Raw genomic sequence first — 14,891 nt, forward strand, 5'->3', positions numbered from 1 at the left:
ACATTTGCTCACTGGTTTAGAGAAACCCAAAGATAAATGGCTTCAAGATAAACATTTTATAGTTAGAAAGGACAAAGAATAAGCTAGGTGAAATCACTACAATTACTCTGTAAGCAAAGCTGTTAAGTTGCCAGAGGTTTCAGATTCACTATATACTAAAACTCAGGGCCCAGATTGTTCTAGTGCAATTAGGCAATACGACAAAGACACACCTTTGATCATTTCCATCATGGAAAATTTTTCATGGAAAAAAAGGGCACATTTTCAAAAATCTCAAACATTTCCCCCCTCTGATCTAAGTAGAGTGTAGTATTCGGATTTCACTGAGATGAAAAAACCCACTGATCTGAAAAGGCAGCTTTCTTCTGTAAGCCATGCTGTTCCTTCTTCTCAAGCAACAGCAGCTTCAAAAGAAGTAATGAAGTGACAGCTGCTCTGATTCAAATTAAGAAATTAAGTAAAAATTCCTACAGAATGTGGGGAATGCAGGATATTAAAAGGCCAATAAAATAAGCACTGCAGAATTTACTAGTATCAAAGAGCAACTTACAGAAACAAGTTCATTAACATCTGTGCAGTTGGTCCTTTGATGATAGGGGAAACACAAATTTGGTGAGAGGTGATCTTTTTCCTTATAAAAAACTTCCCTTGTTTCAGACACTGGTTACAACCAAAATGAAATACTGCATTTCCTTCTTTAGTGTCGGTAAAACTGAATTAACCAAGTGATGTGTCCTACTGGAAGGCTTTCCTATTTTAAGGCTGCTGGTTAATACCCTTCCCTGGGTTATTAATAAGAAAAGAACCAGATGACATCACATTTCTGAGGTGGAGTTTAAAAGTACTGACTCCCTGCCAAGTATGTTCCAACGGATGAACAGATAAATAATCCAGAATTACAATCACCACTGAAATAAATAATGGTACAGTTTGAATTGATAATCACGTCTCCCTGTGGGAAAAGACACATCACCCATAGCCCTCTATTTTTTGTTATAACATCACCTACCGTTATTTGTTGGCACTGCTGGTGCCTTTGATTTCATGATACTTTTTTTAATTCCAATCAGTAACAATTAAGCTACCCACCTCTACCATCCTCCAGAGCCACCTATCCCACACCCCAAGTGCTGGCTCAGATTATCCCACAGAGGCTGGGTGACGATACAGACGAGTAAGAAAACCTAAATGGAAGAAACAGTCCCTACTTCCCCTTTATAAAAAAAACAAGGACTGCAACACAGAAAAATGATGGATTCCCTAGATAAACTGAACACTGGAAGGAACATTTTAGAATCAGATGAACCAGAATACTTTTGGCAGGGTTAGGGGAAGAGAGGGGAATTTTGATATACACTGGGCATCATAACTTTTAAGTAACAAACTTTCCTATTCCTCTTACATATAGTTTCAGGACAATGAAAAAAATAGACCGAAGTACTTCCTATTTTTCTCTCTCTCTTAGGAAAATATGAAATAATAAAATGTTAACACTTTCCACATTAGGTTGACTACCAATAATGCAGCACTATGAAAGCTCTAGAACTGAAAAGGGAAGATGCTGCTTTTTGGGTAAGTCTCCTGTGCCACTTACCTGGTTTTTTGTAAGCGAAGGGTCCCATAGTCCTACATCCTCCCATGTAGTGTTTTTCAAATAAAAGTCATTAGGTTCAAACTGTTTAAAGTCCTAGAAAACAGTGAAAGAAGTTTCAAAAACATGGTATTAATTGTAGCCCAACTTGACATATAAATCCTATCTCTAACTAGGGCTGGGGAGACGCACAGGAAAGTCAACCCCACCCAGAACTAGGCTAGGAGTACTAAGGTTCTCAGGGAATACAAAAGGGCACATGGATGTTACAGTGAACACTGTTAGCAACTCAACATTCCCCTCATGGTCACCAGGTTTCCTAAGAAACCACTGGAAGTTCTACCTCAGTAAAAAATTAAGCCATGTATTGATACCAAAGCACCCTTCTTAAGAGTTGTAACTCATCAGCTGTAATATCAGAACAGAGTGTAGATGTGGTATCCTGGTTCTGTGCAAGAAAAATGTTCTATGGAGATGGGGGTGGGATTGGGCTAGAAGGAAAACTCAGGATTTCTGAACCCCAAAAGGAGGACAGCTGCTCAAAGAAAGCATGTGGTATTACGTTAAATTACTCTTGTGTAAAAATTTGATCCCCGCCCCCCCCCCCCCTCCCCCGCCACAACCTTGAGATAGATATATAAGTTTTAAGGTAAAATTCTTCTTGTTCCCAAAAGGTTCACAGTTCAGTGTGGAATATCAAGTATACATAAATATATTCCAGAGTACATAGTGGGTGTAATAGGGATGAAAAAATCAAATGTAGGATAGGAAAAGTACCTTTAATATTTGCACTATTTATTCTTGTGAAGATTACTCCACTGCATGGGAAGTAAATGGACTATTTCATCAGGTAGATCTACCTGCACTTGAAGTATTGGAGAGGGTGTGGAGTGAACTTCCACACTGGGGATGACATAGCTAGAGAAATCCAATTCTGAGAAGCTTTAGTCTTCATGATATGCCCCTAGAGTAGGTAAGGGAACCAGGAAAAGAAAACCTGTTGCATGAAGGAAATTGCTTTTTTACTTTCAATTTCTTCCGAACATTTACCAAGTGCCTGTTACGTGCCCAGCACTGTGCTGGGTGCTGAGGAGATACAGACGGACAAGGTGGTTACAGTCCCTGACCAGCTGGACTTAAAAGGCTAGTGGGAAAAACAGCTTTAAACGTTTCGTTCCAATCAGAGGTTTCTGATCCACTAACCACAAGATCAGAGTAATGAGATCTACAAGAGGAGACCACTGCACTGGTTATCCCACAGGGCTGGTAGAAAGCTCACAGAATAAAAGGCGAGAAAAACAGTTTGTAAAGTCTAAACTGTTACCGAGGGAAAGACAATAGTCTATGATGGGTCAAAAGGGCCAACAAATGCTCAAATCCCAAGGAAAGAGACAACAAACACCCCAACTACTACGCCTCAACAATCAGAAGGTCAACCAAAACGTTCAGGCACACCAGAATGAGAGCAGGCTCTGGAGTCCCACAGACAGACCTGCCGCATGTTCAGCTGTGAGGTGGACCTAAGTCTTCACTGGTTCTTCGTCTGTATATTTGAGATAAGAATTCCTATATCCCCCTAGGGGCTATTTTAAAGGATTTGAATTGAGAGACCATTTTAAAGCACCTAGTAGCAAAAGTCCGACATGGTACATTCTCAGTGGTAACTGCTTTTGCTTCAGGATGCAAAGATGAAAAAGCCCACTTTAGGGAGAAGGGAACAAGTTAGGCTAATTGAGAAAGTTCTAGCAAAGCTAATGCTGCAGTTAAACTTCAGAATCGCACCTAAAAATTAACGATCCTGGCCACTGACACAAAGTAATGGAGCAGAAGCTGAGTCGTGTGAAAATTAAAAAATGACATGCTACTTACTTCTATGTGTTCTTTACAGTATTCCAACCCAATGTCACTAAGTATTTTTTTCACAGTTTTCCGGGCTTTTCTTAAACTGCCAAGATTGTTGACAGGAAGTTGGAACATAGTTTCTATTGGAAAAAAAAATTTAAGTCAAGTCAAAACACGAACAACTTGCAATATTTACTAATTCCACTGATGGTAGGATCACAAACCCTGGCCCAGTATGACAAAAAAAGGTGAGTAGATATCCTTATCCAGTATGTTCTCAGTCCTTAAAGGAAGCACTCCCTGATCTTTTCTGTTTTTTAACAGGACATTTTACGTTGTAGATATCATGAATCCAGTGTGGCACAATTCTGATTAGACCTTTAAAAAACTAGTTTGGGATGAACTTATTTAAAGTTGAGAATTAGGATTATATCCCAACCAATTACTTTAAAATCAAATGTGAATGTTTTTCTCCTTGAACCTCTGAAAACAGAAACATGTTCACCATTTTCAGCATCATTCCCACATAATCTTGAGTGCCAGAGGAAGTCAGTTTGTGTTGCCTGGGAACTATCCTGTAGATTGTGATGGTGCTGGGAGTTCTGGCACACTGCCCAACTAGACACGGGCGGCCGTGCAGCCTGCCCCAGCCGGCACCACTCCTGGACAAGGGCGCTTGCGCGTGGCGTGGAGCGAGTGCTGAGATGGGGAAAGCCTAGCACTAGGCGTCAGAGCAAACGGTAACTGACAGACATCGGGGAGCCTTTAGAGAAAGGAAAAGCTTCTGTGTGTGTGAGGGAACTGAAAAATTATTTAAATGGCCCAATACATTAAAGTAGAAATTTAGATCCACTTTTCCAAGTTCCTTAAAAACAATGATTAAGAAAATAAAACTTGGGCAACTGATAATTTGTATAGCTTCCAAAGTGACCATGAATGTTTCCTACACAGCAGGGTAAAAATCTATTATCGGCTTAATAATCTAAATAAAATTTACAGGCTATAAAGTAGCTCTAAAGACCAAAACCAGGCAGAAACAAAAGCCGATACAACATCAGGATTTAAAATTCAGTACATGCAAATCTGACTTTCTAATTAATAAAGGCTGTCACTCTGTAATACCACTACCATTTGTAAACCACGATCACAAAGTCAACTAATTCAACTGTAGTAAGGTAAGTTACTGCACTTACTATTCTAAAAACCAATATTAACTATGAAAAATGGGGGAAAAATGAATCTTACCAACCCCCCCAGCAATTTATAGAAATCCTGTATCTGGATGTATCACCAGAACCCAGAATACTCGAGGCCAAAAGCAGCAAGCGGCTCACTGAAACAACCACCCAAGACAGAACTCCTGGCTGCAAAGCATGACCACGGCGTCCTCCGCACACGCGGCAGTGTTTTGCCGACAGACTGAGAAGTCAGTTCTGGTGCAAACTGATGTGCACTGAGGCCAAATTCACTATCCCTTATGGAGATTTCATCACTAAATTGTTTTGAACCATCTTTTTGATTTAAAAATTCTGTTGCTTAATAAACTGATTAAAAAGAAAAAAAACTAGGTTCCCACAAACTTGGTCATTCAGAGAGAACCACCTGACAGAAAAGTGTTTCAGAAATAAAGGAGGTGTTCTAGGCTAATTCTGAAGAGACCAAGCATTACAATGAGTTCTGAGAAGAGACATCTTGTTTCTCCATTCATTCCATAAACTCTCCATGGGCCCAAATCCAATTCTTGTGGAACTTCCATGTTAATCCCATTTCACTTCAGAGCAGAGACGTGACCCAAAGACAGCACTTTCCGGTTTCCCCTGCCTCCTGGAAAAGCAGCTCAGCATCTTAGTAAAACAAGCAGAAAGATCTGGAAATGTCACCACATACAGAAAACATTCTGGGGAGTCAACCTGCAGCTCGGGATAAAAGAAAACCCCATTTCCTAAGGAGAATACCGGCGTTCTAAGTGCCGCCCCCCGCTTCATGGTGCCCAACGTTATCCACCTGCAGTGTGAGAACGTGAGCGTGTGCTCATGAGGGAGCTTAGCTACAAAATCCTGCATATAAAAGATGATTATTTCAGCCATAAAGTAAATTTCTTCAGTTTACTTGAGCTGAATTAAACAGTCTTATAAGTAGTGACACTGCCTACTGGAAAATGCTGCACAGAACATGGTTCTTCTACAATTAGCTAGGAGGAATCCAAGTTAAAGTTTACATTGAAAGATGAAGAATATTCTAGGTTAAGATTGTAACTGTCTTCATAAGCAGATTTCTGACATTTCTAATCATCTTGGGAATTCTATCATCTGTCCCTTTCCCTGGATGAAGGTACCCTTCATGGAGACCATCTCCAAAATTTTGTCCATCTGGAGCTAGAATAACACATTCATATGTGTTAGTATCCTCAAAAACAATTAAAACTTCCTCTAAGCGTTTCACTTACTGAATAAAACACTTTTCTCAGATATAAAGCAGGTACACGGTAGAGAAAAACAGTAAGTAAAGAAGGCTCCCTCCTCCATTTCCTGTGTATATTTCTTCAGTTCTTCTATGCCGACAACAAGCCAAAGGTTCCTTGAAAGAAAGTCTGCAACAACCTCTATCAGCTATGTTAGAATTATTATGCGTGATTAGAAAAAGAACTCAAGGGGCCTATGTTTTTTTAATTTTTGCCCAGCTTACTGCTTGCTGTTAAGAAACAACTTCAAATCAACAGCTTCCTTTGGGGTTCATTGATGTTATCTATTTGATTCTTGTTTAAAAACATTTAAAAGACACTGGCCTTTTCTTCACCCCTTAAAATCCTTTGAATTAGAAACTGAATCAAAGGGCCCACACCTTCCTATTTATTCTGTTCTTAACTGGGGAGGGAGGAGGACAGAGTAAATAGGCAGTTGACTGCCTGAGGTTAAGGGGTATTCTTCACTTCTGAATAGAGCTGAAAATATTTACCATCATTACTCTTAGGGAGGAAGCTGTCTTACAATAACATCAAAAACTGTCTAGAGGTGGGCACTGAAAAGAATGCAGAGGGATGGGCTTGCTTTCCAGATCTGTCCCCAAGTGGCTAACCATTCTCATAAGCCTCCTAGGCTATCAGGATGGCCACCTTCATCAGGTCAGCACCACTATCCAAATACCAAGGAAAGCTTCCTTTAGCCAAACCATAAACTTCTGGGCTCACAGCATAAAAAAGGGAAAAATATCCAATTTAATAGAATGAAACCACTGTTCATCAATCATTTCTGGAGCACTTTATCCATTTATGTGCTAAATATAGAGGGCTGAACAGGATACAGTTCTTCCCCTTCAACAGCCCATCACTTCTTGGGTATACAGCAGGCACTGGGTCACTGGAGGAAAGGAGAGACTCACTCCCCTCCCTGCCCAGCTTCCTCTTGGAACCATCAGAGCAGGGAGTATATGACTCTGGTTAACCAATCAGTGTTCTCTCTATAGACTCTGGTAAGCACAGACTTCGACACGTGCCCCAAACAGGGCTGACAGTGAGCATGAGAAAAGCACAGAGCGGAAAGCTCTCCTGCTGCTGCTGGATCCTCAATCCAGCTGTGCCCGAAAGACAGCCCTCCTGATCTCACCATTCCACCCCCAAACTCTTCATAAACAAGAACAAGCACATGATCACTGTTGCTTACGTTTTGGTTCATGGTGCTTGCAACCAAAAGTTTTGGTAGTGGGAAGTAGAAGAGGAAGTGAGTAAGAGGGAAGATTGGGAATTTTATGCAAAATAATTACATTTGTGAACTGGGAGTAGTAAGAACAGAGATTTGTCAGGAAGATACAATTATTCTGAAATAGCCATCGGCCCCTGGTTTCATTAATTAAAAACAAAAACACCTTATGGGAAGAGTAAAGCACTTTGTAAATTCGAAAAGACTTTGGGAAAAGCTCAAACCCTTTAATAATGGAATTAACATTTCTAAGTGTTTTATTAAGTGAAGTTAAGTAAATTTTGGTTAAGCATATGCCATCTGATGAACTACACTTAAATCTTCAATTTTTGAGAATGATTTAAATTCACTATTGAGTAATTCAGCCATATTCCTTCTTATCAATCTGCAAAATATACCCACACCTACTGATTTGGGCCAAAACACTGAAGTTTTTACTAATAAACCTGGCCAAATTTCCACTGAGAAAGTAATTCCTTCCACAGAAAGGAAGAGTCAGATGATTGAAGTGAAAATATGAGATCTGCGGCCATAGGGTACCGATGATTTAAAACCATGTGAATTAGCTATACATAAGACTGATCAAGTGCATGAACCTCATCTCAAAAGCTAAAATACTCCTTTACACCAACTACAGAGGTAAAACAAAAGCAGAAAGTCTGTCTCATGAGGAAGTATCTATAGGTCAAATCCTGACAGAAGGATCATGATACATCAATGACTGAACTTTATTTAGGCAAAGCGGTCATTAACTGACAAACACCATCACCACCGTTTCAGAAACGAGCTCTGCCAAAAGGCTTACACCTTGTCAGGTGCTGCACTCGGGCTGACCTGGGGCAAGGACATGGGGAGGAACCCGAAAGCTGGCAGCCAGGCTCAGGGGGCTGACGGTGGGGCCTGCGGGACCTGACGTCCAACAGCAGGGCTGTCTGTATACTGCGGTCCCTCAGCAAAGACCCCACATCAAGGACAGCATCAGTGGGGTCCTGTTTTTAGGAGAAAAGCATTTATAACTGCACCATCAAAGTAAAAACAAAACAACAAAAAGAACCCCCAGGAAACCCAATGTTAAACCTCTGACTAGGCATACATCATCAAGTCAGGAAAGAAAAAAAAAGCCTCCAGATCAAACTTCTACAGGTTACATTTTAAATAACTGCAAGTATGGATCTAGTACAGCATTTTCCTGTATACAAATTCTTCATATTTTTATGTGTATTCTTACATGTTTCAAGTTGCTAATAAAAATATATGGTGCTAATTTAACAGGCCAGAAAATACAGAAGTAAAAACAGCAGTGTGTCCTGGTCTCCAGCGCCTGCAGGCGTAACTCTGCTACTTTATAAAATGTGGGAACTGAAATCTGAACATGTACTAGAATGATGACTACTACATCAGTTATACTGGTGAATGCAAATCTACAACTTTCATGGGAAAAAACATTTCTAACACTGTATTGAGAGGTAGACCAGACCAGGTTTTTGGTAAAACCTGAACATAAGCTGCTTAGTCTAACCCAGGGGTTTCCACTGCCCCCGCCTGACCGTAAAGGGGTGAAATCCTTGTTTTTAAAGAAATCTTAAGTTGAAATATGAAAAGGATAAAAAGTGGAGAGAGGGGCTCAGGTTGATGGAAAGAGGAAGAAGGAAAAGTTCTCCATCTCCAAGTCTCTCCTTGAAATAGTCACTTGTCTAAACTAAGCTCAAAATGCAAATGTATGCCAAGGTCACCCAAAGCATTAAATCTGATGGCTAGAGCAGAATTCCAATGGTTTACTGAAAATCTCCCCTGAATAAAATTACAGTCTTATCAGAATACGGTTATAGGAAGCCCACAGTAAGCCTAAGAATTAGGACACAGTTTATACTCTTCTGTTTTCTAAACATTTCTACATTAAAGCTGTTAAAAAACAAAACAAAACAAAACAACACCTCTCTGGAAACATCTTTTTGGTAGGGACTGGGGAAGAATCAAAGGGCAGAAATGATGCCATTACTAGTGAAGGAAAAAAAAAGGCAGTGATATATTCTAATAAAAAAATCAGGAAGACATTCAGATACATACTACAATAAATACTACATTCAAATACACTACAGTATAAACAATTTCAGTTCTGGTACATCATCAACCCAAAATATGTAAGAAATTCATATCCTAAATACTTAAAACAATATTCCACTTAACGTTGGTGCAAGTATTCACATAACCCACACTGGGGTTTTTAAGTCAGTATTTGAAATTTCTTTAAACCACTGATCTAACTAAAAATATTAAGTTATGCTCTTTTCTAAGAGGCGCAGGCATTTGAAGAGTCACAGGAAGAGAATTAAAGCATCAGTTACTCCACCGCTATCCATGATGGCACTTAAAAAAGTGTGTGCTCTGTCTCTGTGGAAACATTTTGGACCCGTTAAGTTAAAAACTACTCAGGCAGAAGGAAAACTTCATTCCCATATTTCTGTCACCCCTCAACAACATATTTAATACTGTAAATATCACTCACTGAGTAGAAGTGTGGTCACTATAAAACACTTTCTTTTTATAACCAATTAAGTGTTTATCTTTCCTGACTATTCTGGAATCCAAAGTGGTTAACACAGACACCTTACATGCTTTTCAGGATGTCACTAGCCCTACTTTAAATTAAGCCTACTTTAAATGTAAAATTAATTAAATTTTACATTTAAATTAAATGTAAAAAGGTTTATAAATTTGTATTTTAAGAAAATGAACCTTGTAAAAGCCTTTCTACAACAACCCGCTGATGAGTGAACACATCGGGAGCCTAGAGCCTACATTCAGTCTGGAAGCAATCACCCTACTCAATCTTTTCCCAAAACACAGACCCGAACAGAAGCAGCTTATCTTTCAATTTCCTATAACCGTGGGCAAAAGACCTTCCAGATGCCACAGGCTCTTCACATAAAAGGCAGCTGGGTCTCCTCCTTTTCCTCTCTTCCTCAATCCCAAACACCACAAAACAAGTAACTGACTATCCAGGAACAGAATGCTACTCTGGATTAGTGGATAAAACTGTGCAGCGCAAAAGTAAGTTTAGTCTTCCTTCACACCAGAAATGCTCAGTAGTGTTGAGGAATTTGGAAAGCCCAGAGGGATTAGAAAAAGAAACTACTTTGCCAATGAAGATACACTTGCACCAAAGGTAAATTTAAATACTGAACATCAATTATGTTGCTTAGGATAATCATATTAGGACACTGTTAATAAAGACAAGAAGCAAGTAGGAAATGTAACTAATTTTTCTTCTGTTCTTAACTACTAACTGAATTTTTTTCACTATTCTTTCAGTTTGATAGTAAATTAATCAAGTGAAGTGACAAATATGAAACTGCCTCCACATCAGGAAAAAAAAGATTTTCAAGTTTTTAACCAAATCAGTTATTAAATCCCTTATAATTAAGTTTTTCATAACTATTTCTGTGGTAGGTGGACTGTATTTATGCAAGGCAAAATGACTGTATTCTCTAGTACGGATTCCTGTACAAAACTGTTTTATCACAGGGATACTTTTGTCCCCTTTCTATAAACAGTATGTGCCTCTTCCACAGACAGCTCTGCTCTAAGAGACCGGCTGCCTGACTGCTCAGTGTGAGCGAAGCACAAACCCCGCCAGGCAGCCTGCCCCACTCGGGACAGTTCTGTTCACAAGTTCACTCTACAAGGCTCTGAAATGCCCACAACTCCCAGTTCAGCCACGTAAGTCTAAATACTTAGTTACCTAACAGCCGTTCAAGTTTTTAAGACACTTTCTCCTTCCCTCTCAAGAGGTCCCCTTCTCCAAGTTAATCATGCTCAGTGCTTGTCACCATTCCTTCTGTTTTCACCTAGGCCAATCTCCAACAAAGGGGCTCCCGTCGGTCAATCTCTTTGGTGCCCTGTTAAAACATGGTTACTTCAGGCGTGACATGATCAGGCCAAGCAGGACAATGCTTCTCTAGTTCTCAATATGATTTTTAAACTAATGCTCCTAAAAGGTGCATTTGTATTGGCTGGATCCACTTTACACACATGACTACAAACAACCTCTTTTATTTTGGCATTACGTGCCACCTTTTTCAGCATTAGCTGATTAGAAAAAGATACTCTATTCTGAATACATGTCTGGTTAGAAAAGAAGTAACTATCAACAATCTTTAGGCATCTTCTCATTGAAGGGACATGGACATACAGGTCTTAAGAAGGACAAAAGACTGAGACTCATATTTCAACTAAAACCAATTATGAAAATGCAGCACTTTGAATCACTGGGAAGAATCTAGCGTTTTACCTAAACTCTTCTTGTTTTACAGAGTAGCAACTGAGAAGCAACTGGCTTAAGGGCAATAAGCGTGTCACTCACAGAGCTGGGTCTCAAGGTCATCTCAAGATCTGGGATGCAGTGTTCTTCCTATTATCCATGCAGATGAAGCTCTGATCACTGACATTAATTAAAAGTAAACAATGCATATGATATACACATATGAAAGTGTCAAGACTTTAATACTCAAGGTTGAAATAACCATAAATAATTCAGTCACACCAGCTCAGAGATATAAGATTAAGAATGCATACATATATCTCAGGTTAGATGGTCCCATTACCTTCAAAGAAGTGAAACATGAACTCAGCTCTGACTGAGACCACTTGCTCCAAAGCGCTTTAAACATCACTATGGATTCTGAGTTACTAGATGGTCACATCTGAGAGACAGCTTTCTATTCAAGTTGTAATGGCAGTATCTTGCAAAATGAGAACCACAATCTTAGAATCCTTAAATAAAGCAATAGCTTTAAAAAAGCCAGATGTATATTCTAGGCCACCCCTATGATAATGAACCAGTTAACCATTATCATACTCAAAGAATGTTCTGAGAACTGCCTAGAAAAACCAGAGGCTTTGGCAATCTTTTTTCTTTTTCTAAAGGGCAAGGGTAGACAGGGGACTAGTTTGCTCTCAACTATCTTCTAAAGTTCAGGTTCCTTTCCCCTGCCAAATTCTGTTCATTACTGTTCAAAGGCAATTGAGAAATAAAAACATATGCCTAGACAAAAACTTGTACATGCATGTTCTCTGCACTATTCATAATATCCAAGAAGGAAAATCAACCCAAATCTCCATCAACTGATAAATGGCTAAGTAAAATGTGGTATTATCAATACAACGGGACATGATTTAGCCATAAAAAGGAGTGAAATACTTATATATGCTCAATATGATGAACTTTGAAAATATTATGCCAAATGAAAAGTCAGTCACAAAAGGCCACTTATTGTCTGATTCCATTTATATGACGTACCTAGAAAAGGCAAACCTCAGAGACAGGAGGTTAGGGCTGCCTGAGGTGAGAGAGCTGTGGGGCAGGGGGGAATGGAAGGTGCCTGCTAACGGCACTAAGCAGGCTCCTCGTGGGTGAAGGAAGTGCTTTAAAGTTACTGTGGTGATAGCTGCCCAACTCTGAATATACCAGAAAACACTGAATCACATGCTTTAAGTGGGTGAACTGTATGAAATATGAAAAATATTTTAAGCTGTTAACAAGCCTAGCATAAGATCAGAAAACACAGATAAGGCGATGAACAAAGACAAGACAACAGTAAACACTGGGGTATACTTATCCTTCCAGATTTTATGTACGCATAAATTTTTCTTAAAAACAAACACACACAAAAGAAGGGAATCAAGGTACTTCATTCAGCATTTACTCACACAGCAAGAGAACCCACACTGCTTGGAAATTTTCTAAATTAAAAAGAATTATGCGTTCCAATATGGCAGATACTAGCCACACATGGCTCCTATGCACTTAAAACGAGGCTAGTATGAACTGAACTGAGATGCTTTAAACTTCTTCCACCTAACATCACCACCATCCATCTCCACAACTCTTTCACCTTGCAAAACTGAAACTCTATCTGCATCACTCTCTCCCCTCCCAAATGCACCTGGCACCCACCATTCTGTTGGCCTCTAGGATTCTGCCTCCTCTAAGTACTTCACATAAGTGGAGTCATAAATACCTGTCCTTCTGTGACTACCTATTTTACTTAGCATAAATGCCTGTACGGTTTATCCAGCTGTAGCATCATGTCAGATTTCCTTTCCCTTTCAGGCTGAATAATATTCCATGCTATGTATGCATGACATTTATCCATTCACCTGTTGATGGACACTTGTTCTATCTTTCAGCTACTGTGAATAACACTGCCATGAACATGGGTGTACAAGCAGCTCTCTCAGACACTGTTGCTACATCACATGGTAACCCTGTGGCTCTGCCATTTACACTCCCAAGTGTACAGATTTCAATTTCTTCACCTCCTCACCAACACTCGTTTTTCTTTTTGACAGTAAGCATCTTAATGGGTGTGAGGTTATTACTTTCATTATAATTTAAATTTGCTCTTCCCTAAAGATTAGCCATGTTGAGCATCTTTCCATGCATTTTGGGGCAATTAATATATCTTCTTTACCCATCTAGATTTGCTTTTAAGCCTAAAATATATTTGAGATTTCCAATGCTTAGTATGAAAAAAATGCAAAGTATCTCATAAATAACCTAAAAATAGACTGCATTTTGAAATGACAATACTTTGGATATACTGGATTGAAAATTATTAGTTTCACTTTTTATTTTTTAAAAATATGGAAAAACCTCAAAGATATTACGCTAAGCAAAACAAACCTGTCACAAAAGACAAATATTACATGATTCCACTCACTTGAGACACTAAGAGTAGTGAAACTCACAGAGATAGAAAGTAGAAGGGTGGCTGCCAAGGACTGGCAGGGAGGGGAGAATGAGGATTTACTGTTTAACGGGGACAGAGTTTGCACTTTGCAAGGTGAAAAAAGTTCTGGAGATGGATGGTGGTAATTGCTGCACAATGATCTGAGTGTACTTAACAGCAAAGAACTGAACACTTACAAGTGGCTGGCTAACGTGATGCATTAATTTTATGTCATGTATATTTTACCACAATTCAAGTAAAAAAAAAAGTGGCTACCAGAAAATACAAGACAAACAGTAGCGAATACAGGAGCAGATAAGGCTGTTATTAAGTGTCTGTTAAGACTGTTTAAAGCTTCCTTTGAACAGGATAGATCCTTTAGAGCAAGTCCTGAATGTAGTAAAAGAACTCTGAAGGCCTTTACAAATTTCTAGACTATTTTGGACTATATTAAACGAGTGTCTCTCTGGTAATATATGAACAGCCTCCAAGCTGTTAAGTACCTAAAAAGAAAAATCTTAGTAGAGTTCACTTTCCTGGCAAAACTGCTTCACTCCAAGAGGTCAGGAACAGAGGAATGTTATCACTTTTGTCAATGTCAAAGACTGTCAAATTCACTCTGCCTTAACTAACAGTTTAACCCAGTTAGGGTTACTTTAATAAGAAGTTCAATTATTTTTTAATTTTTCAAAAAATTGAAATGATTCTACAGCAGGTAGCAGCGGTACAGAAATGATTTTCACATAATTTTCATGTATTAAACTTTCAAATCACCTTATCTTTCAAAAGACAGCGAGTTTCTTTGCTATCTTTTGTACAGGATAGAACTGCATAAAAGGAGAGGTCCTAGGAAAAACAAAACAGGAAGCCTTTCCAAAGGTAACAGAATGCTGAAAATTTTAATTTTTTTAACAGTTTAAACAAGTATTGTTCTCTTTAATGTTGGTGTGGTTCATTAGTAGCAAACCAAGAATCTAATGGGAAATAAACAACCTAGTCCACCACAATATCAGTCACCAAAATTATAATCAC

At 39.0% G+C, this 14,891-nt stretch overlaps 1 protein-coding gene across 6 annotated transcripts in view; it reads right to left on the reverse strand.

Moving 5' to 3' along the window:
- Nucleotides 1-14,891, reverse strand: part of LOC122681783 (activity dependent neuroprotector homeobox) — a 31,362-nt gene that overhangs the window by 7,024 nt on the left and 9,447 nt on the right. For 5 of the 6 annotated variants that reach the window (XM_043884212.1, XM_043884216.1, XM_043884214.1 and 2 more), the window contains 2 exons: nt 3,461-3,573; nt 1,595-1,687 (listed from right to left, as the gene is read on the reverse strand). In XM_043884212.1, the coding sequence (XP_043740147.1) occupies nt 1,595-1,687; nt 3,461-3,568 (201 nt within the window). In that variant the 5' untranslated portion in view covers nt 3,569-3,573. Of the gene's footprint in view, nt 1-1,594; nt 1,688-3,460; nt 3,574-10,870; nt 11,028-14,891 lie in introns of all 6 variants that reach the window. The other variant, XM_043884215.1, reaches the window with a different exon arrangement.

Source organism: Cervus elaphus, chromosome 23, assembly GCF_910594005.1.
Source record: "Cervus elaphus chromosome 23, mCerEla1.1, whole genome shotgun sequence".
Classification (NCBI taxonomy): Eukaryota; Metazoa; Chordata; class Mammalia; order Artiodactyla; family Cervidae; genus Cervus; species Cervus elaphus.